We start from the raw sequence: 21,790 nt of genomic DNA on the forward strand, positions 1-21,790 counted from the left end.
GGTGGCTCAACTACTAGAATACAAGACATAATAATGGCATCAAATGAAAATCATTATCTTGTGAAATCTTTCTTAGGAAAGAATAATGTAAATCTTAAGCACACTGTGATTTTTAGAGTGTAAAAAACAATTTTAGTTGTAGTTACAATATATACCTTTGGGTGACCTGGGTAGCACAGTTGGTTAAGTATCTGACTCTTGATTTTGGCTCAGGTTATGATTTAGGGTAGCGAGATCAAGCCCTGCGTCTGGCTCTATGTTTAGGGTGCAGTCTGTCTGAGATTCTCTCCCCCTCTCCCTCAGCACATGCTATCTCTCCCTCTAAAATAAATATACAAATCTTAAAAATATATAGGTATACTTACGATATAAGAAGGCATTTTTCTTCTGTCACTATCATTACTGGTTTAATCTATTTTCAAAAGCCACAGTTTCTGTAATTTAAAGCACTATCACCATATTTGAAGATAAGATCCATGTACCAGTAAAATTGTCTGACAAACATAGGCACATATGTGAGTCTGCATTTAGTTTGGTGGCTATCTCCATATCTTTAAATAATACATTTATATGGTTACTTCACAATTTTACACATTTCCTAATGGCATTCTTCCATAATGGGTGAATATTTTTTTTGTATGCAGCATCACCTCTCTTCCTCTTTTCCTAATATAGTTCTATCCTTGTTTTTAGTTCCTTTATTAATAATCTTTGTAACTTTAAACACTATTTACAGTTTTTCTACTCTAATTGCAATTAACTGCTCTAATTACTCTTCAGTTCTCTTTTCCTATCCTTTTTCTCTAGTTCTTTTGTATTTTTCATTGAACTATGATTAAAATACAATATATATTAGTTTCAAATTTACCTCATAGTTATTTTGTCATTGTATACATTAGAAAATGTATAATTTTATACATTATGATATGATCACCACTATAAGTCTTCTGTCCATCTATTACCATACAAAATTATTAAAATGTTATTGACTATATTCCTTATGCTGCACATTACATCCCCATGACTTAATCATTTTAAAACTGAATGTGGGTAGGTCCATTTTACCTATGGCATCCACCCCTCAACCCCCTCCCTTCTGGTAACTATCAGTTTGTTCTCTACCTATGAGCCCACTTCTATCTTGTTTTATTGACTGGTTTTATTATTATTATTATTATTATTTTTGGATTCCATGTATAAGTAGAAATCTTATGTCAATAAGCAGCACTTACTTTTGGGAGACCATATTCCCAAATTCACCATTGTTACTTTACCACCTCCCTGATTCCTAGAATTCTAAAAAAAAAAAAATAACAAAACATTTGTTATATAAAATTCAATAAACATTCTGTCAAGAATAAAAAAAAAGATCAGTTCCACAGAAATGATATCACAGAAAAAAACATGTGACAAAAGTACCTGCTACTCTACCTCTGATTCTACAAAGTTTGCCAGACAGATCACCCCACCACTGGAGATGACCCATCCCATGGCCAAAGCGAAAGCATTGATATAAATTGCCAACACTCTTCCTTGGTCACATTTTCCCATTAGGTAGCATCAACATGGCCACAAAGATAGGAGCTCCCAGAGCTCCCAGTGACAAAGGACTCTCTTACCATCATACCTTCTATGAGCGCTGAGTACACTTGCCTTTCTTCTAGGGGGCCCCAGCCCACATTTGATGATTCCTACCATCAGGTCTTCTCAGTTTGAGAAACAAACACATCTCTTTAAAGAGGCTGGTTACCTTTTGGACCACCAGAGGCTCATTCAGCTTAATACTATGGAAATAAGCTGATAAGTGAAAGGACTCAGCTACAGCTTAGGTATCAGCTGCTGAACCCAAGCAGCAGGAGAAAATACAGTCATGAATAAGGATCAGATTGTCAGTCATTTGATTGGCAATGTAGGACCTAGTAGCTGTTCTGGAGTGGGCTCCCAGAACCACACCCCCATAAAGTTGTTTGGCTATGAGAACCCTGTGGTCACTGTGGAGACTTCCTGGCTTTCCCAGTGTGGGAAACTGGCTGGTGTGGCCTGCTCCTCAAGTACCTACTAAAATGGTTGCCATCTTCCTCCTCTGGTACTACCACTGATCATATACTTTTTGATACTTTGTTGTTGTTGTTGTTTTAATGTGGGTGTATCATGTTGATTGATTTGCATATGATGAATGATCATTGCATCTCTGGAATGAATCTCACGTGATCATGTATTACTTTTTTAATGTTTAATTCTATTTGCTCATATGTTGTTGAAGATTTTTGCATCTATATTCATCAAAGATCCTGGCCATATATATATTTTTGTAGTTTCTCTGGATTTGGTATCAGGGTAGTAACTGCTTCTTAAAGTAAGTTTGACATTGTTCTTTTCTATTCCATTTTTTGGGTTTCTTTTTTGCTTGATTTGTTTTGTTTTGTTTTAAGAGTTTTTAAAATTTATTTATTTGACAGAGATAGACAAAGAGAGAATGAGAGAAAGAGGATGAGAAGGGGGAGGGTCAGGGAGAAGCAGACTCCCCACTGAGCAGAGATCCCAATGTGGAGCTCAATTCCAGGACTCCAGGATCATGATCTGAGCCAAAGACAGTCACTTAACCAACTGAACCACCCATTGATAGAATTAACCATAGAATTAATCATGACCTGTACTACTGTTTCTTGGGATTTTTTTTTTTAATTATTGATTCAATTTCATTCCTAATCATTGGTCTACTCAGATTTTCTATTTTCTCATGATTCAGTCTCAGGAGATTCCATATTTCTAGAAATTTCACTATTTCTTCTAGGCTGTCTAATTTCTTGGCATATAATGATTCAAAGTATTTTCTTATTTTCTTTTTCTAATTCTGTGTTAGCTGTTGTAATTTCTCCTCTTTTATACTGATTTTTTTTTTTAAATTTGGGGCCTCTCACTTTTTTCTTAATGAGTCTAACTAAAATTTTGTGTTTTGTTCTCTTTTTTTTTCCAAAAAAAACCCCTCCTAATTCCATTGAGCTTTTCTATGTATTTTTAGTCTCTATTTTATTTATTTTTTCTCTGATATTTATTATTTTCTTCCTTCTATTAAATTTGGTGTTTGTTTTTTCTGTTTTTTTCTAGTTCCTTCAAATGTAAGTTAATCTTTTTTATTTGAGATTTTTCTTGATTTTTGGGTTAAGCTTGTATTGTTATGAATTTTTTTTAAAGATTTTATTTATTTATTTGTCAGAGAGAGAGCGAGCAAGAGCGAGCACAGGCAGACAGAGTGGAAGGCAGAGTCAGAGGGAGAAGTAGGCTCCCTGCGGAGCAAGGAGCCCGATGTGGGACTCGATCCCAGGATGCTGGGATCATGACCTGAGCTGAAGGCAGCTGCTTAACCAACTGAGCCACCCAGGCGTCCCTGTTATGAACTTTTCTCTTTAAACTGCTATATCCCAAAGAATTTGAAATTTTGTATTGTTTTTTGTGACTCAGATTATTTTCTTTATTTTCTCTTTAAGTTTTTCACTGACCCATTGTTTTTTTTTTTTTTTAATTACAAGTTGTTAAGTCTCCATGTATTTTTGGTTTTTGTCCAGTTTTCTTCTTGTAATTAATTTTTAGTTTTAAACCATTGTTGTTGGTAAAGATGCTTGATTTGATTCCAATTTTCTAAAATTTATTGAGATTTTTTTTTTATTTTATTGAGTTATATTAGTCACCATACCATACATCATTAGTTTTTGATGTAGTGTTCCAACATTGTTTATATATAACACCCAGTGCTCTATGCAATATGTTTGGTCCTTATTACCCACCACCAGGTTCACCCATCCACCAACAACCCTCCACTCTATAACCCTCCTTTTATAAGAGTCCTTGTGACCTAAAATATGATTGATACCAGAGAATATTTCATGTGCACTTGAAAATAATGTGTATCCTTCTGGTTTGCATGAAATATTCTGTATATAATAAGCCTATCTACTTTAATGTATTGTTCAAGGCTATTTTATTTTTTTTTATTTTTTTTAAAGATTTTATTTATTTATTTGAGAGAGAGACAGTGAGAGAGAGCATGAGCGAGGAGAAGGTCAGAGGGAAAAGCAGACTCCCCATGGAGCTGGGAGCCTGATGCGGGACTCGATCCCGGGACTCCGGGATCATGACCTGAGCTGAAAGCAGTTGTCCAACCAACTGAAGGCTATTTTATTTTTTAATTGAATTTTTATCTGGTTGATCTATCCATTGATGAAAGTAGGATATTAAATTCCTTTACTATTATTGTATTGCTATATATTTCTTTATTTCTCTTAATATTTGCTTAAATATTCAGATACTCTTATGTTGGGTTCAAAGATGTTTACAAATGTTATATCTTCATTTTGGATTGATCCCTTTGTCATTATGTAAAGCTTTTCTTTGTCTTTTGTTAGTTTAGGTTTTAACTTATTTTGGTCTGACATAAGTATTATTACCCCAGTTTTCTTTGCATTTATATTTTCATGGTATATCATTTTATTCAATCCTTCATTTTAGTTTTTTATTTAGGTTGGAGGTGAGTGCTTTATAAGCAGCATATAGAATATTTTTTATATATTTTTATATTTTTATCCACCCAGCACACCCAATGTCATTTGATTAGAGAATTTAGTCTATTTATATCTAAGGAATTATTAGTTGGTAATACTGTCATTTTGTTCACTGTTTTCTAGCTGTTTTTGTAGTTCCTTTCTCTGTTCCTTTCTTCTCCTCTTTCTCTCTTGTGGTTTGATTTTTTGTTGTTGTTGTTCTTTAGTATTATGTTAAGATTACTTTCTCATTGCCTTTTGTGTACTTAGTATAATGGTTTTTGTTGTTGTTGTTGTTTCTGCTTTGTTACTGTGGGATTCACATAAAATATCTTGAGTATACTACAGTCTCTTTTAAATTGATATAAATTGGGGGCTCCTGGGTGGCTCAGGGGGTTAAGCCTCTGCCTTCAGCGCAGGTCATGATCTCAGGGTCCTGGGATCAAGCCCTGCATTGGGATCTCTGCTCAGTGGGGAGCCTGCTTCCCCCTCCTCTCTCTACCTGCTTCTCTGCCTACTTGTTATCCCTGTCTGTCAAATAAATAAATAAAATCTTTAAAATATAAAAATAAATAAATTGATATAAATTCTGTATACATTCTAAAGCCTTATATTATTACTCATTCCACCCAAAAACATTTTTAGAGACACATTTTACATCATTTTATGCATCCCTTAGCTAGTTATTGTATTTTTAATTAATTTTACTACTTTTGCCTTTTACCCATCATGTTTACTTTATAAATGGTTAATCCACTACTTATTTTTTTTATTTATGCTTTCTGGTAAGACTTTTATTTTTTTATGTTTTCTTAGTATTTGTTAGGTCTGTCATTTTTAGCTCAGAGAAGTTTCTTTAGCATTTATTTTAAGGCTAATTTAATAGTGATAAACTCCCTTAGTATTTGCTTATCTGGAAAAGAATATGTAAATCCTTTAATTTTGAATAGTAACCCTCCTACATAGGTAATTCTTGGTTTGTGGTTTCCTCTATCAGCACTTTGAATATGTCACACTACTTCTTTCTGGCCTATAACGTTTCTACTGAAAATTCTGATAATCTTATGGGGTTTCCTTTGTAGGTAATAAGTTGCTTTCCTCTTACTTTAAAAATTATCTCTCTATCAATAACTTTTATCATTTTAAATATATGCCTGTGCTTCTCTTTGGTTTCATCTTATTGGGGCTTCCTGGACCTATAGGTGTGTTTTCTTGGCCTTGATTATAGACGTTTCTAGCCATTATTTCTTGTTATATTTCTATGGCTCTTTCTCTTCTCCTAGTCCATTTGCTGTGGTCTCAGAGGTCCCTTATGGTATCATCACTTATTTTATTTATTTTTTCTTCCATACTCTATGTGTTTTCCATTGCTTTGTCTTCTAGTTCAATAATTCATACTTCTATTTTATCCACTGTGCTGTTAAAATTCTCTAGTGTATTTTTCAGTACAGTTATCATTTGTTTGGTACTTTTTAAAAAATATTTTCTATTACATTGTTGAAGTTCTCACTGTGTTCATCCAGTCTTCTCCCAAGATCAGTGAGCATTTTCATGATCATTACTTTAAATGATCTATCAGTTAGGATGTTATTTCCATTTCATTAGAATTTTATTTAGGGTATTTCACTTATGCCTTGGTTCAGAACATATTCCTCTGTCTCATCATTTTGGTTCTCTGTGTTTGTTTTGTATTAAGCAAAATGGCTACCTCGCTCAGTATTGAAGAAGTCTTGTGTAGAAGCTATTCTTTATAGTCCAGAAGTATAATCTCCCTTGGCCACCAGAGCCAGGTACTCTATGCAAGTGCCTCTTTTTTTTTTATTTTTTGTTTTTTATAAACATATAATATATTTTTATCCCCAGGGGTACAGGTCTGTGAATTGCCAGGTTTACACACTTCACAGCACTCACCAAAGCACACACCCTCCCCAAAGTCCATATCCCCAACCCCCTTCTCAATCCCCCCTCCCCCCAGCAACCCTCAGTTTGTTTTGTGAGATTAAGAGTCACTTGTGGTTTGGCTTCCTCCCAATCCCATCTTGTTTCATTGATTCTTCTCCTACCCACTTAAGCCCCCATGTTGCATCACCACTTCAACATATCAGGGAGATCATATGATAGTTGTCTTTCTCAGCTTGACTTATTTCGCTAAGCATGATACACTCTAGCTCCATCCACGTTGTCGCAAATGGCAAGATTTCATTTCTTTTGATGGCTGCATAGTATTCCATTGTGTATATATACCACATCTTCTTGATCCATTCATCTGTTGATGGAAAACTAGGTTCTTTCCATAGTTTGGCTATTGTGGATGTTGCTGCTATAAACATTCGGGTGCACGTGCCCCTTCGGATCACTACGTTTGTATCTTTAGGGTAAATACCCAGTAGTGCAATTGCTGGGTCATTGGGCAGTTCTATTTTCAACATTTTGAGGAACCTCCATGCTGTTTTCCAGAGTGGTTGCACCAGCTGGCATTCCCACCAACAGTGTAGGAGGGTTCCCCTTTCTCCACATCCTCGCCAGCATCTGTCATTTCCTGACTAGTTAATTTTAGCCATTCTGACTGCTGTGAGGTGGTATCTCATTGTGGTTATGATTTGTATTTCCCTGATGCCGAGTGATATGGAGCACTTTTTCATGTGTCTGTTGGCCATCTGGATGTCTTCTTTGCAGAAATGTCTGTTCATATCCTCTGCCCATTTCTTGATTGGATTATTTGTTCTTTGTGTGTTGAGTTTGCTAAGTTCTTTATAGATTTTGGACACTAGTCCTTTATCTGATCTGATATGTCGTTTGCAAATATCTTCTTCCATTCTGTCAGTTGTCTTTTGATTTTGTTAACTGTTTCCTTTGCTGTGCAAAAGCTTTTGATCTTGACGAAATCCCAATAGTTCATTTTTGCCCTTGCTCCCCTTGCCTTTGGCGATATTCCTAGGAAGATGTTGCTGCGGCTGAGGTCGAAGAGGTTGCTGCCTGTGTTCTCCTCAAGGATTTGGATGGATTCCTTTCTCACATTGAGGTCCTTCATCCATTTGGAGTCTATTTTTGTGTGTGGTGTAAGGAAATGGTCCAATTTCATTTTTCTGCATGTGGCTGTCCAATTTTCCCAACGCCATTTATTGAAGAGGCTGTCTTTATTCCATTGGACATTCTTTCCTGCTTGGTTGATGATTAGTTGACCATAGAGTTGAGGGCCTATTTCTGGGCTCTCTATTCTGTTCCATTGATCTATGTGTCTGTTTTTGTGCCAGTACCATGCTGTCTTGATGATGACAGCTTTGTAATAGAGCTTGAAGTCTGGAATTGTGATGCCACCAACTTTGGCTTTCTTTTTCAATATCCCTTTGGCTATTCGAGGTCTTTTCTGGTTCCATTTAAATTTTAGAATTATTTGTTCCATTTCTTTGAAAAAGATGGATGGTACTTTGATAGGAATTGCATTAAATGTGTAGATTGCTTTAGGTGGCATAGACATTTTCACAATATTTATTCTTCCAATCCAGGAGCATGGAACATTTTTCCATTTCTTTGTGTCTTCCTCAATTTCTTTCATGAGTACTTTATCGTTTTCTGAGTATAGATTCTGTGCCTCTTTGGTTAGGTTTATTCCTAGGTATCTTAGGTTTTGGGTGCAAATGTAAATGGGATTGACTCCTTAATTTCCCTTTCTTCTGTCTTGTTGTTGGTGTAGAGAAATGCAACTGATTTCTGTGCATTGATTTTATATCCTGACACTTTACTGAATTCCTGCATAAGTTCTAGCAGTTTTGGAGTGGAGTCTTTTGGGTTTTCCACATATAGTATCATATCATCTGCGAAGCGTGATAATTTGACTTCTTCTTTGCCAATTTGGATGCCTTTAATTTCCTTTTGTTGTCTGATTGCTGAGGCTAGGACTTCTAGTACTATGTTGAATTGCAGTGGCGATAATGGACATCCCTGCCGTGTTCCTGACCTTAGCGGAAAAGATTTCAGTTTTTCTCCATTGAGAATGATATTTGCGGTGGGTTTTTCATAGATGGCTTTGATGATATTGAGGTATGTGCCCTCTATCCCTACACTTTGAAGAGTTTTGATCAGGAAGGGATGCTGTACTTTGTCAAATGCTTTTTCAGCATCTATTGAGAGTATCATATGGTTCTTGTTCTTTCTTTTATTGATGTGTTGTATCACATTGGCTGATTTGAGGATGTTGAACCAACCTTGCAGCCCTAGAATAAATCCCACTTGGGCATGGTGAATAATCCTTTTAATGTACTGTTGAATCCTATTGGCTAGTATTTTGGTGAGAATTTTCGCATCTGTGTTCATCAAGGATATTGGTCTTTAGCTCTCTTTTTTGATGGGATCCTTGTCTGTTTTTGGGATCAAGGTGATGCTGGCCTCATAAAATGAGTTTGGAAGTTTTCCTTCCATTTCTATTTTTTGGAACAGTTTCAGGAGAATAGGAATTAGTTCTTCTTTAAATGTGTGGTAGAATTCCTCCGGAAAGCCGTCTGGCCCTGGGCTTTTGTTTGTTTGGAGATTTTTAATGACTGTTTCAATCTCCTTACTGGTTATGGGTCTATTCAGGCTTTCTATTTCTTCCTGGTTCAGTTGTGGTAGTTTATATGTTTCTAGGAATGCATCCATTTCTTCCAGATTGTCCCATTTGTTGGCGTAGAGTTGCTCATAGTATGTTCTTATGATAGTTTGTATTTCTTTGGTGTTAGTTGTGATCTCTCCTCTTCATTCACGATTTTATTTATTTGGGTCCTTTCTCTTTTCTTTTTGATAAGTCTGGCCAGGGGTTTATCAATGTTATTAATTCTTTCAAAGAACCAGGTCCTAGTTTTGTTGATTTTCTCTATTGGTTTTTTGGTTTCTATTTCATTGATTTCTGCTCTGATCTTTATGATTTATTTTCTCCTGCTGGGCTTAGGGTTTCTTTCTTGTTCTTTCTCCAGCTCCTTTAGGTGTAGGGTTAGGTTGTGTAGCTGAGACCTTTCTTGTTTCTTGAGAAAGGTTTGTACCGCTATATATTTTCCTCTCAGGACTGCCTTTGTTGTGTCCCACGGATTTTTTTTAAAATATTTTATTTATTTATCAGAGAGAGAGAGGGGGAGAGAGCGAGCACAGGCAGACAGAATGGCAGGCAGAGGCAGAGGGAGAAGCTGGCTCCCTGTTGAGCAAGGAGCCTGATGTGGGACCCAATCCCAGGACGCTGGGATCATGACCTGAACTGAAGGCAGCTGCTTAACCAACTGAGCCACCCAGGCATCCCATGTCCCACAGATTTTGAACCGTTGTCTTTTCATTATCATTTGCTTCTATGATTTTTTTTCAATTCTTCTTTAATTTTCCGTTTGACCCATTCATTCTTTAGAAGATTGCTGTTTAGTCTCCATGTATTTGGGTTCTTTCCAAACTTCCTCTTGTGGTTGAGTTCTAGCTTCAGAGCATTGTGGTCTGAAAATATGCAGGGAATGATCCCAATCTTTTGATACCAGCTGAGTCCTGATTTAGGACCGAGGATGTGATCTATTCTGGAGAATGTTCCATGTGCTCTAGAGAAGAATGTGTATTCTGTTGCTTTGGGATGAAATGTTCTGAATATATCTGTGATGTCCATCTGGTCCAGTGTGTCGTTTAAGGCCTTTATTTTTTTGCTGATCTTTTGCTTGGATGATCTGTCCATTTCAGTGAGGGGAGTGTTAAAGTCTCCTACTATTATAGTATTATTGTTGATTTGTTTCTTTGATTTTGCTATTAATTGGTTTATATAGTTTTCTGTTCCCACATTGGGGTCATAGATATTTAAAATTGTTAGATCTTCTTGTTGGACAGACCCTTTGATTTTGATATAGTGTCCTTCCTCATGTCCTATTATACTCTTTGGCCTAAAATCTAATTGATCTGATATAAGGATTGCCACTCCTGCTTTCTTCTGATGTCCATTAGCATGGTAAATTCTTTTCCACCCCTTCACTTTAAATCTGGAGGTGTCTTCGGGCTTAACATGAGTTTCTTGGAGGCAACATATAGATGGGTTTTGTTTTTTTATCCATTCTGATACCCTCTGTCTTTTGATTGGGGCATTTAGCCCATTCAGATTCAGGGTAACTATTGAGAGATATGAATTTAGTGCCATTGTATTACCTGTAAGGTGACTGTTACTGTATATTGTCTCTGTTCCTTACTGATCTACCACTTGTAGGCTCTCTCTTTGCTTAGAGGACCCCTTTCAAGATTTCCTGTAGAGCTGGTTTGGTGTTTGCAAATTCTTTCAGTTTTTGTTTGTCCTGGAAGATTTTAATCTCTCCTTCTATTTTCAATGATAGCCTAGCTGGATATAGTATTCTTGGCTGCATGTTTTTCTCGTTTAGTGCTCTGAAAATATCATGCCAGCTCTTTCTGGCCTGCCAGGTCTCTGTGGATAAGTCAGCTGCCAATCTAATATTTTTACCATTGTATGTTACAGACTTCTTTTCCCGGGCTGCTTTCAGGATTTTCTCTTTGTCACTAAGACTTGTAAATTTTACTATTAGGTGATGGGTTGTGGGCCTATTCTTACTGATTTTGAGGGGCGTTCTCTGAACCTCCTGAAGTTTGATGCTCGTTCCCTTTGCCATATTGGGGTAATTCTCCCCTTTAATTCTCTCCAGTATACGTTCTGCTCCCCTCTCTCTTTCTTCTTCTTCTGGAATCCCAATTATTCTAATGTTGTTTCGTCTTATGGTGTCACTTATCTCTCGAATTCTCCCCTCGTGGTCCAGTAGCTGTTTGTCCCTCTTTTGCTCAGCTTCTTTATTCTCTGTCATTTGGTCTTCTATATCGCTAATTCTTTCTTCTGCCTCATTTATCCTAGCAGTGAGAGCCTCCATTATTGATTGCACCTCATTAATAGCTTTTTTGTTTCAACTTGGCTAAATTTTAGTTCTTTTATTTCTCCAGAAAGGGCTTTTATATCTCCCGAGAGGGTTTCTCTAATATCTTCCATTCTTTTTTCAAGCCCGGCTAGAACCTTGAGAATTGTCATTCTGAACTCTAGATCTGACATATTACCAATGTCTGTATTGATTAGGGCCCTAGCCTTTCGTACTGCCTCTTGTTCTTTTTCTTTGTGGTGAGTTTTTCCGCCTTGTCATTTTGTCCAGATAAGAGTACATGAAGGAGCAAGTAAAATACTAAAAGGGTGGCAACAACCCCATGAAAATATGCTTTAACCAAATCAGAAGAGATCCCAAATCGTGAGGGGGGATATAGGGGATAAAAAGAGGTTCAGAAAGAAAGAAAAAGAAAGAAAAAGAAAAGAAAAGAATTTTAAAAAGAAAGCGAATAAAGAAAAGTATAAAAAGGAAAAATATATATATATTAGATAAACTAGTTAAAAAACGTTAAGAAACAAAAGGGTAAAAGTTAAAAAAAATTAGCAGAAGAAGAGAAAAAAATAAAAAAGAAAAAAAAATTGAATTAACTGCAAGACTAAAAAATCACAGGGAGAAAGCCATGAGTTCCGTGCTTTGCTTTCTCCTCCTCTGGAATTCTGCTGCTCTCCTTGGTATTGAAACTGCACTCCTTGGTAGGTGAACTTGGTCTAGGCTGGATTTCTTGTTGATCTTCTTCGGGAGGGGCCTCTTGTAGTGATTCTCAAGTGTCTTTGCCCCAGGCAGAATTGCACCGCCCTTACCAGGGGCCGCTCGGGTTTGTTTTCAGGAGTGTTTGTTCCCTGAGTGTTTTCCGTAGTGTTCTTTCCAGAAAGTGGTTGTTTTTCTGTTTCTAGAATTGCTGTTCTTCTTCTCTTCAATCTGCCAATGGATTTGCAGGTGTTTGCAATATTTAGATAAGCTATCTAGATGATCTCCTTCTAGCTGAAGTAGCCTCAGCCTGCTAATTCTCCACCATCTTGACTCATCCCCCCTCTGCAAGCACCTCTTGTGGGTTTCATATACCCATGGAGGTTACAGTAGCTGCACAGAGATGGAGGAGCTTGAAGCCTTTGCTAGACCATTTTGTAGTTCAGCCCCTGCACAGGGAGAGAATAATTTGAGCCACTTGCTCATCTCTTCATAGCTTGGTCTCTGTGTTGGTTAAGTAGGGCTTGAGCACTCCTTTGGACAAGTTGTGGCTTGTTTGATGCACAGAGAATGTGGGTATAAGGGAATTTGCCCAAACTGATTGTAGATCAGTCTGTGCACAGGTTGGTTAGGGCTCAAGGCAATTGCTAGCCCAGTTGCAGCCCTTCCACTTCATTAGGATGGCAGGATGTGAGTACTTTTTCAGCTTAATTTTGTTTTAGTTGTTGTGTAAGTAGTGCTGGGCTTGGAGTACTTGCTTAGCCTGGTTGTGTTTTGGTCTCTGCATGGATTGGACAGTGCTTGGGCACTCACCTGGCCCTATTATAGCTTGGGATCCCTTCATGGTTGGTGGGACATGGGGCACTTAGTCATCCTGGTCACAGTACAGGATGGGCAGCACAAGCCCTCTGGTGTTAGCAGTCTAGAGGAAGAACATCAAAGATGGTTCCCATTGCCTATCTCCACAGCAAGTTAAAGTAAGATTGCAAAAAATGACATCCTGCAGTGCTTCTGCCCCATGATAAAGTCCCAACAGGTTTCTGCCTCTTTGGGAGCTGCCTAAAATTAGTAAATGGGTCTTTGTCACTTATGGCCTAAGTACTTTTCAATCTGTTTCTTTGGTGATATTAGGACAAGTGGGTTTGCACACATGTCCTTTAAGAATGGGATCTTTGTTTCCTGTAATTCTCCTGGTTTTAATTTCTACTGATTTTCAAAACCCGAAATTTTGGGATATCATCTCTCTGGTGCCAGCTCCCAAAGTTAGGATCACTGATGATGAGGTATAATCTCTTCACTCCTTGAAGGAATGTTCCATACTTTGTGATTCCTCCTGATTATTACCATCTGTGAGGTAGAGTCCTGGGAAGAACCATTTGTTTGCTCCCTTACCCTTCTTGATGTGTCTCTTTTGTCTTGTTTTGGAGGCACTGTTCACCTAGTTATCAGGTGCTTTTCAGGGGAAAATTGTTCCATATGTAGCTGTACATATTTTGTGTTCATTGGACAAGATGAATTTAGGGTCTGTCTATGCTGTCATCTTGAACATTCCTTTAGGTTTTTTTCCCCCTGAAGTATTCTTTCAATGGTCCCCTATTATGATGCTTTACCAAATATTATAGCTTTTTTTCCATCCTTAACCCCTTTTGATATCTTGCGTTCATTAGAAATGTATCTCCTCTCCCTTAAATTACCTCAATTTCAACAACTATGATTTTCTTTTTTCTTTTTCTTTATGACTTCTATTTTTATATATGCATTTCTGTCACTTTTTCTCATGTCCAACTCAAATTGTTTATGGTTCAGTTCTTGACTCAGTTATCCCACTCTTCTCTATATATTGTCCTCGAGAGAATCCATCTATTATTAAGGCTTCAATTTTCACACAGCTATAGGTATTTCCAAATCAATATCCTTAGTGTATTTTCCTACCCATACTCTTGCCTGCTATCTTCTATATTCAACCAATATATAAGTTTCAGAGAACAGGGAAATAATGAATTTGAGACATAAATTCACTGTTATGTAGCTTTTTTTTTTTTTAATTTGGATTAAGGTAACTGGAAATAAGAATAATCACACCTAACTTACTCAGTAAAACAAATTGTTTTTAAGTCCAAATTATAGTGTGTGAAAAGGTTTATAAATTCTAAGTCACTATATAAATGTAAGAATACTACTGTTACTACTGTCTTTACATATTAAATTCTGTTGCTCTCATTTTCTTAAGTAATTATTTGTCCACCCTGTAGTTATTTTCTTCAAAACTGAACTTTTCCTATAAACACTGTAGCACTTAATATTTATGGGTTAAGTTGATATTAATATTGTCTTTAGCCAGACTTAAAGCACCTCAAGGGCAAGGATGAAATCCTTTCTATTTATCATAATGCCCAGAACATTGTCATATATTATAAGAAATAAATATTAAGCAATAAATATTTTTGAGTGATTAACTTTAAGATATTGTCAGAACAAGTCATAATTCTTTTATTTTATAGGTTGAAATCTTATGTTTAGAATAAGTTGTGGTATTCAATAGAGTTATAGATGTTTATTTTTTGTTTCCTATGTCAATAAATATTTCTTGAGAAAATGTTCTGTTTTAAACACTGTGTTAAATGATGAAGATACACAGACATATGACAATTTCTGCCATAGAACTTAAACTCTTCCCTCAGAAAATGATGATACCTATAGATTGTCTTGAAACTAGTTTTCCCTGAAAATAGGAACACTCAAAATATCACATAAGTATTCCACTTTTACATTCTTTTTAAATTAATTTTATTCCTGAGAACTAGAATGGTCAGTCTTCAGAAAAGTATTTTATAAATTTTAACATTATTTAAGATGAAAATTATGACCCAAAAAAAAGAATACACACAAATGGAATATTACTCAGCCATAAAATAGAATGAAATCCAATGACATGGATGGAGCTAGAATATATTATGCTAAGTGAAATAAGCCAGTCAGTGAAAGACAAATACCATATGATTTCACACATTTAGATTTTAAGAAACAAAACAAAGTAGCAAAAAAGGAAAAATTGTCAGAGAGGCAAACCAAGAGTCAGACTCATAACTGTAGAGAACAAACTGACAGTTACCAGAGGAGAGGTGAGTGGGAGAATGTGTTAAATAGGTGATGGGGATTAAGAGATGAACTTGTGATGAATACCAGGTGTTGTATGGAAGTGTTGAGTCACTAGATTTTATACCTGAAACTAATATTATACTGTATGCTAACTGTTATTTAAATAAAAACTTTTAAAAAAAGGATAATTTTCTTCTCTTGATAATAGCTCTCTATCAAAAACTTACAGAAAATGTCATACTTTCCCATTACGTCAAGACACATTAAGATCAAGAATAAGGTTAGGATACACCAAATACATCTTTGACTCTTCTTTTTTGTTCCCAACCTTTGTTGTATCTGGTTGGCTCAAAAAAAAAATATATCTAAAATATGACCACCTCTCATCAACTGCTACCAACTTGGTCCCAGCCACTGTTTTATCTCTTCTGTAGAAATACTACATCACATCATGTCATTCCTGTTATGTCACTTTCAATGAAAGGATGCATAGCACCTTTTGGGAGTGACTGAAATGTTCTGAAACTTGATTGTGGCTATATATATTAAGTAAGTTATCCATTTAAATGGATGCAGTTTATTGAAAATCAATATAATTAATAAAGATTATGTTAAAGCCTGACAGTGCTAAATTAAACCTAAGAGAAACAAACTTGCAAAAAAAACTTCTAAAATTTCACCATGTCACTCAGAATAAGTGTCAAATTCTCTCAATTGCCAACAAAGTCCTAGATAATTTGACCTGATGCTCTTTCTGATCTCATCTTATTTTCCTCAGCATCAATCTGATCTCGCCTCTTTGGCCATCTTGTAGTTCCTAGAACATTCCAGGAATATTATTTAGGTTCTTGCCCTGATATACCCCTCTACCTAGAATAGTATTTACTTAGATTTGCCTATGGGTAATTCTCTCCTTCAAATATTTGCTCAAATGTTGATTTCTCAAGGAAGCTAATACAACCACTGTATTTAAAATTGTAGCAAACTGCCCCCCCACTCCAATCCTTACCTCATCTTTTTTTCTATAGATTTTACTACCTTCAATTATATAATTTATTGTGTTTTTTGTGTATATCCTCTGATGAAATGTAAACTCTGTGAGGGCAAAACTCTTTGTTTTGTTTACTAATATATCCCAAATTCTGAAAAGAGTGGGTGGCACTCAATATTTATTGCATAAGTAATTAGTATGACATTTTTTAGAAAACTAGAAAGAACTGAATTAAAAAAAATTCTGGGCAGTTTTAAAAATCCAAATGACACTGGATAGTGTAATTTTTAGTGTGCCCAGTTCATTCATTCATTCACGAAGAGTGAGAAAAATGTGTGCCAAAAAGCTACGTATCAAGGTGATATTTGACCTGGATCATGAAAGATAAGAAATATTTTGAAATACAAAGACAGTGGGGAAGTTTCTATCCAAGAACACCCAACTAATTAATAGGAGAGCCACTCTATGAAATTGAATCATTACATATAAAAATAACAGTATGGTATTAAAAGATGATATTACTGAAGCAAAACACAGACTTTCCAGGCCCAATCCAAAGTGAATGGTGAGAGGGACACAGGGTTGGCAATTGATATAATAACCATAATGAAAGTCTAAAGAGTATAAAAGCAGCAGAAGGTTTCATGCTTCTACATAAGCTTTCTTAAAAAATTCTAAAGTAAAAATTGAATGGAAAAAAGGCCCTTGATTTTTTAATGTAGTTTCAAAGATTTTTTTTTTTGCCTATTGTATAACTGTTGATATGTTGTTGCTTTGTTGTGCTTCAAACATGAAACTACTCTCCTTATCTTCCCTTGCTCACCATTAGTTTTGATTTCTTCTTGTTGACATTTGGATGTCAAGAATAAACTCAAAATCCAAGATCTCCATTCCTTAGACAATATTTCATTTTCTGGAAAGTCCCAGAACTCAAAACTCTTTCCTGTATAGAAAAAAATCTATCACTTACTTCTTATTCCCTGAATTTTTGAAAAAATTTCCTACTATGGTATTACAAGCTTAATTTTGATTACTGTCTTAGTTCAAGTTGCTTTGACAAATAGCATAGACTGGGTGGTTTAGACATCATATATTTCTCACAATTTGGTAGACTGGAAGTCCACAATTAGGGTTCAAGCATGGCTGAGTTCTGGTAAAGAACCTCTTACTGGCTTTTAGACACTGCTTTCTTGATGTATTCTTGCATGACATAGAAAGAGCTCTGGTCTCTTCATCCCCTTATAAGAGCAACAATCCCATCAAGCAGGCTCCACTTTTATGACCTCATCTCAACCTAGTTGCCCCCTAAAAGTCTCTATATCCAAGTACAATCACATTGGAGATTACGGCATCAAAATATGAATATTAGGGGAACATAAATATTCAGTCCACAGCAGTTATCCTTGAAGTATTAACTACCATTTAACTGAAGCATTTAAAAAACTTAAAAGCCAAGGTGCTCATGGGTGGCTCAGTCAATTAAGGGTCAGACTCTTGGTTTCAACTCAAAGACCTGAGATCGAGCCTTGTAGCAGACTCCAGAGTCTGCTTGTACCTCTACCTCTGCTTCTCCCACCTCTCTCTCGTAAAGAAACAAAGACATAAAATCTTTAAAAAAAATTCTTAGCACCAAAATATAAATGAATGAATTTCAAATGTTTGGATTTAGGGTAATGTGAAATGCTTTAGAAAGGGGGCATTTCTAGTGCGTCTCCTAAATCACAATATATAAATGAAAGTTATCCCACCTATATTTAAGATTTGATATAGTTAACACTTCATCCTAATTATTTGGGAAGCATCATGATGTAGAAAAAAATACTGAACTATGAATCAAGAGTGTTAGTGATATGATGTATTTCTGAGAGTAAAATATATTTATAACAAATGACCAAGAAATAGAAATATAATTTATACAGTAGAAAATAAGTATAAGAAATAAAATTATTAAAAAAATATTGACCATGGTTAGGGCGCCTGGGTGGCTCAGTGGGTTAAGCCTCTGCCTTTGGCTCAGGTCATGATCTCAGGGTCCTGGGATCAAACCCCACATCAGGCTCTCTGCTCAGAAGGGATCCTGCTTCCTCCTCTCTCTCTGCCTGCCTCTCTGCCTACTTGTGATCTCTCTCTGTCAAATAAATAAATAACATCTTTTTTAAAAATTGACCATGGTTAGTAATCAAAGCAACCTTATGAGATTATTTCCCATCTAATAACTAAATAAAAATAAAATGATATATTCCTAAAATATATAAATACAACAAATTTTATGTGTATTATATATGTAAAATATCTTACAAATATATCTTACATAGGTCTGTTGAGGCTTTAATGTTGGTGGCACATTTATTCACTGCTGACTGAAAAAGAGGAACAGTGTAAACTGGTTCAACCTTCTGGAATTATATGGAACTATGAAGGAAGAGTTCTTAGAATCCCAATACTTGAAATTAATTGTAATAAAAATATTAGCAGAAGGAAAAACAAAATCTGGGAATAAAGACTGATTACAATATTATCTATAACAGAAAACCTTTGGAATTAAACTAAATGTATAAAATTAGGAAAATGGTTTAGTAAAATATAATACATATGATAGTATGCATTCACTGAAATGGTAATTATAAAACCTTGATAATTAAAGGGAAATGTTCATACCATACTGTTAAGAGACTGAAGGAGGAAAAAATACTAAGCAAAAATCTGAGTGTTTGTGTACAAAGATAGACAGTAATATGCAAATATGAATATCCTTACATTAGTGTGATTGAATTTGGAATGGCAATCAGTTATTTTAAATATACTCTGTGTTTTTATATTATCAATTTTAAATATTCTAGTCCTTTAAAATAGTTGAAAGGAGAAGTGAGTTGAGGGAAACTGGAGAGGGAGATGAAACATGAGAGACTGTGGACACTGAGAAACAAACTAAGGGTTTTGGATGGGAGGGGGTGAACCTGGTGGTAGATATTAAGGAGGGTATTAAGTGGGTATTGCATGGAGCACTGGGTGTGGTGCATAAGGAATGAATTCTGGAACACTGGAAAGAATTTTTTTTAATAAATAAATATTTCAGAAAAAAAGAAAAAAAATAAAAATAAGTAAAATAGTTGTGAGATCTTTGACACATAATGTACATTGATAGAACTTGGTTCCTCTAAAAATGCTAGTTGCAGGATGAGTATTCAGTACTTCTCATTTTTAATGAACATTAGAATCACCCAGGGAAGTTGTTGAATATGCAAATTGCTGACTCCATCTCAGGCTTTGACTTGGTAAGTCTGGGGTGGGGTCCAATGACCTGAATTTTTAATAAGAAATAAAAATGTTATCAAAGTTCCCTTTCACTCATGACATTATGTGGTTTGGTGTGGTATCTCAAAAACCAGGAACTCTCTATAATTAAGATACATAAAATTTCCCTTTTTCTTTCTTCCTTCCTTTCTTTCTTTCTTTTTCTTTTCTTTTTTTTTTTTTTTTTACTTTTTTTTTTTTTTTACTTTTTTTTTTTTTTAACTTTATTTCCCAGCCTGAAGCAAAGTGGATTCATAAGCTGCTTTAAAAAACAACTGAGAACTTGGTTTCACAGAATGGCCTTACCACAGTAAATACTGGCTACTCTCAAGTGAACATTTCTACTTCTGTGGAACTGTAATAATAAAAGCAAGTCTTTCATGAGTACCAGGAGCTGATTTTTTTTGTGTAATTTATAGAGGTGATTTTAAAGATATATGCTTTATTTATTAAGTGTTTGAACTACTCAAGCCAAATTGCTATAGTGTTTTATTCCATGTTCTGAAAATTAATTTGGAAACCATTTCTGTGTTTATGTTAAAACTTAACAATCTTCCTTTGGATACCTTGTCATGTTTTGTTTTATCTATATTTTACTTAACATTAAGAAAAAGTAAACAAAGAATGGAGGGAAGGAACCAGATCTTTAACACCCTTTAAAGAAATAGAGAGCTATATGTAGAGTAACCCCCACTTCCTTCATAAATATACAAACCTCTAAATGTAATAATTTACTTGTAGACACATTTTTCTTTAGTTTATCACTTTATTTAATGATTAGCTACAAGTTACCCTGAAAGAATAATATACATTTGTCAATCATTTTACATTTTCTGGGAATATGCTTGTTACATTGAGTCCTGAGAGCAGCAAAGGGGTGTAGAAAGAAAAAAATGATAGGTTAGGTAGAGAAACAGATAGAGAAATAGATGATAGGTAGATAGATTAGATAGATTGATAGAAAGATGATAGGTGACAGATGATAGATAGATGTCTTAGTCTGTGTTCAGACTAAAATTTAAAAAATACCATAAACTGAGTAGTGCATAAACAAAAATTTATTTCTCACAGTTCTGGAGGCTAAGTAGTCTGAGATCAAGGCACCAGAAAGTTCAGAGTCTAGTGAGAGCCCACTTTCTGGTTCATAGACCTCAAACACGTAGTTGAAGGGGACTAGGGAATTCTTGGTCCTCTCTTATAAAAGCACTAATGCCATTTGTGAGGACTCTATTCTCCCCAAATCCCCCAAAGTCCCTACCTTTGGAGGTATTGGGCTTCACCCTAATACCATCACCTTGTGGATTAGCATTTTAACATATGAATTTTGGGAAAACACAAATATCCAATCCATTGTAATGATAAATATACAGATAGAGTTATAGAGAGATATAAATATGAAGACCTTCTTCATTGGATCCAGTCTGCTTTCTGCCTTTTGTTATAATCTTGACTTCCATTTACTCAAATTTCAGATCTAATTCTTAAAGTGGTGTCATCTTTCTAATCCATTTGATAATCTTACACATATCCTAAGTGACACATAAAAGTTTTTTATTGCAACATTGTAAATAGGAAAAGTTTAAAAACAATCCAATTATTTGTCCATAAGTGATTGGTTGAATATATAACAATACTTTGCAGAGGATTGACATGTGAATATGAAAGGAATAAAGAAGCTCTCTGTGTAGTGGAAAGATCTCTGACTTAAGTTTTAGGGGAAAAAAATCAAGGTGAATAAGAGAGTATATGCTGTATGAACTATGGTATTTTTTAAAAGCAGGAAAAGAAAATTTGTGTATTTGTGTGTTTGAGTGTTTAAGTGTGTGAGTGTGTGTCTGTCTGTCTGCATTTACCTGTCATTGCTTAAAGAAACTCTGGAGGGAAACAAAATAAAATAATAAAAACAATTACCTATAAGTAACAAGTGATGTTGGAGAAATAAATAAATGAGAAACGGGGGAAACTTAGACCCAATAGTGATATTCAACCAGTATGCAAGGATAGATCTGTAATTACTGGTAAAATACTTCCAAAGCAGTTGATAAATGCCAACAACACAGTTCACCCTCTGCCTAAAATGCCTTTTTTGCCTACTCCCCAAGAATTCCAGTGATCCTCCAGGAATTAAAAGCTAATGCATAATGAAAAGTGTAAAATACCTATTAAAGGAAACTGGTGAAGACTAAAGGAGAAAAGGAGAAATAGGATGGAGGGAGAAACTTCAGATTACCTTGTGGTTCTGACCCATGTTAAAGGAGAAAGATAAAGGAAAACTGGGAAGGAAGAGCCTCAGACTATGCTTGGAGAAA

The 21,790-nt window shown here is 35.4% G+C and overlaps 1 protein-coding gene across 1 annotated transcript in view; it reads left to right on the forward strand.

Annotated features, from left to right (window-relative positions):
• CYLC1 (cylicin 1) overlaps positions 1–19,860 on the forward strand; it is a 101,557-nt gene extending 81,697 nt beyond the window's left edge. Inside the window, exon 6 of the mRNA XM_059158402.1 lies at positions 19,717–19,860. Coding sequence (XP_059014385.1) covers positions 19,717–19,749 — 33 coding nt within the window. The 3' untranslated portion in view covers positions 19,750–19,860. The remainder of the gene's footprint in view (positions 1–19,716) is intronic.
• Positions 19,861–21,790: the final 1,930 nt, after the last annotated feature.

This window comes from Mustela lutreola, chromosome X, assembly GCF_030435805.1.
Source record: "Mustela lutreola isolate mMusLut2 chromosome X, mMusLut2.pri, whole genome shotgun sequence".
Lineage (NCBI taxonomy): Eukaryota > Metazoa > Chordata > Mammalia > Carnivora > Mustelidae > Mustela > Mustela lutreola.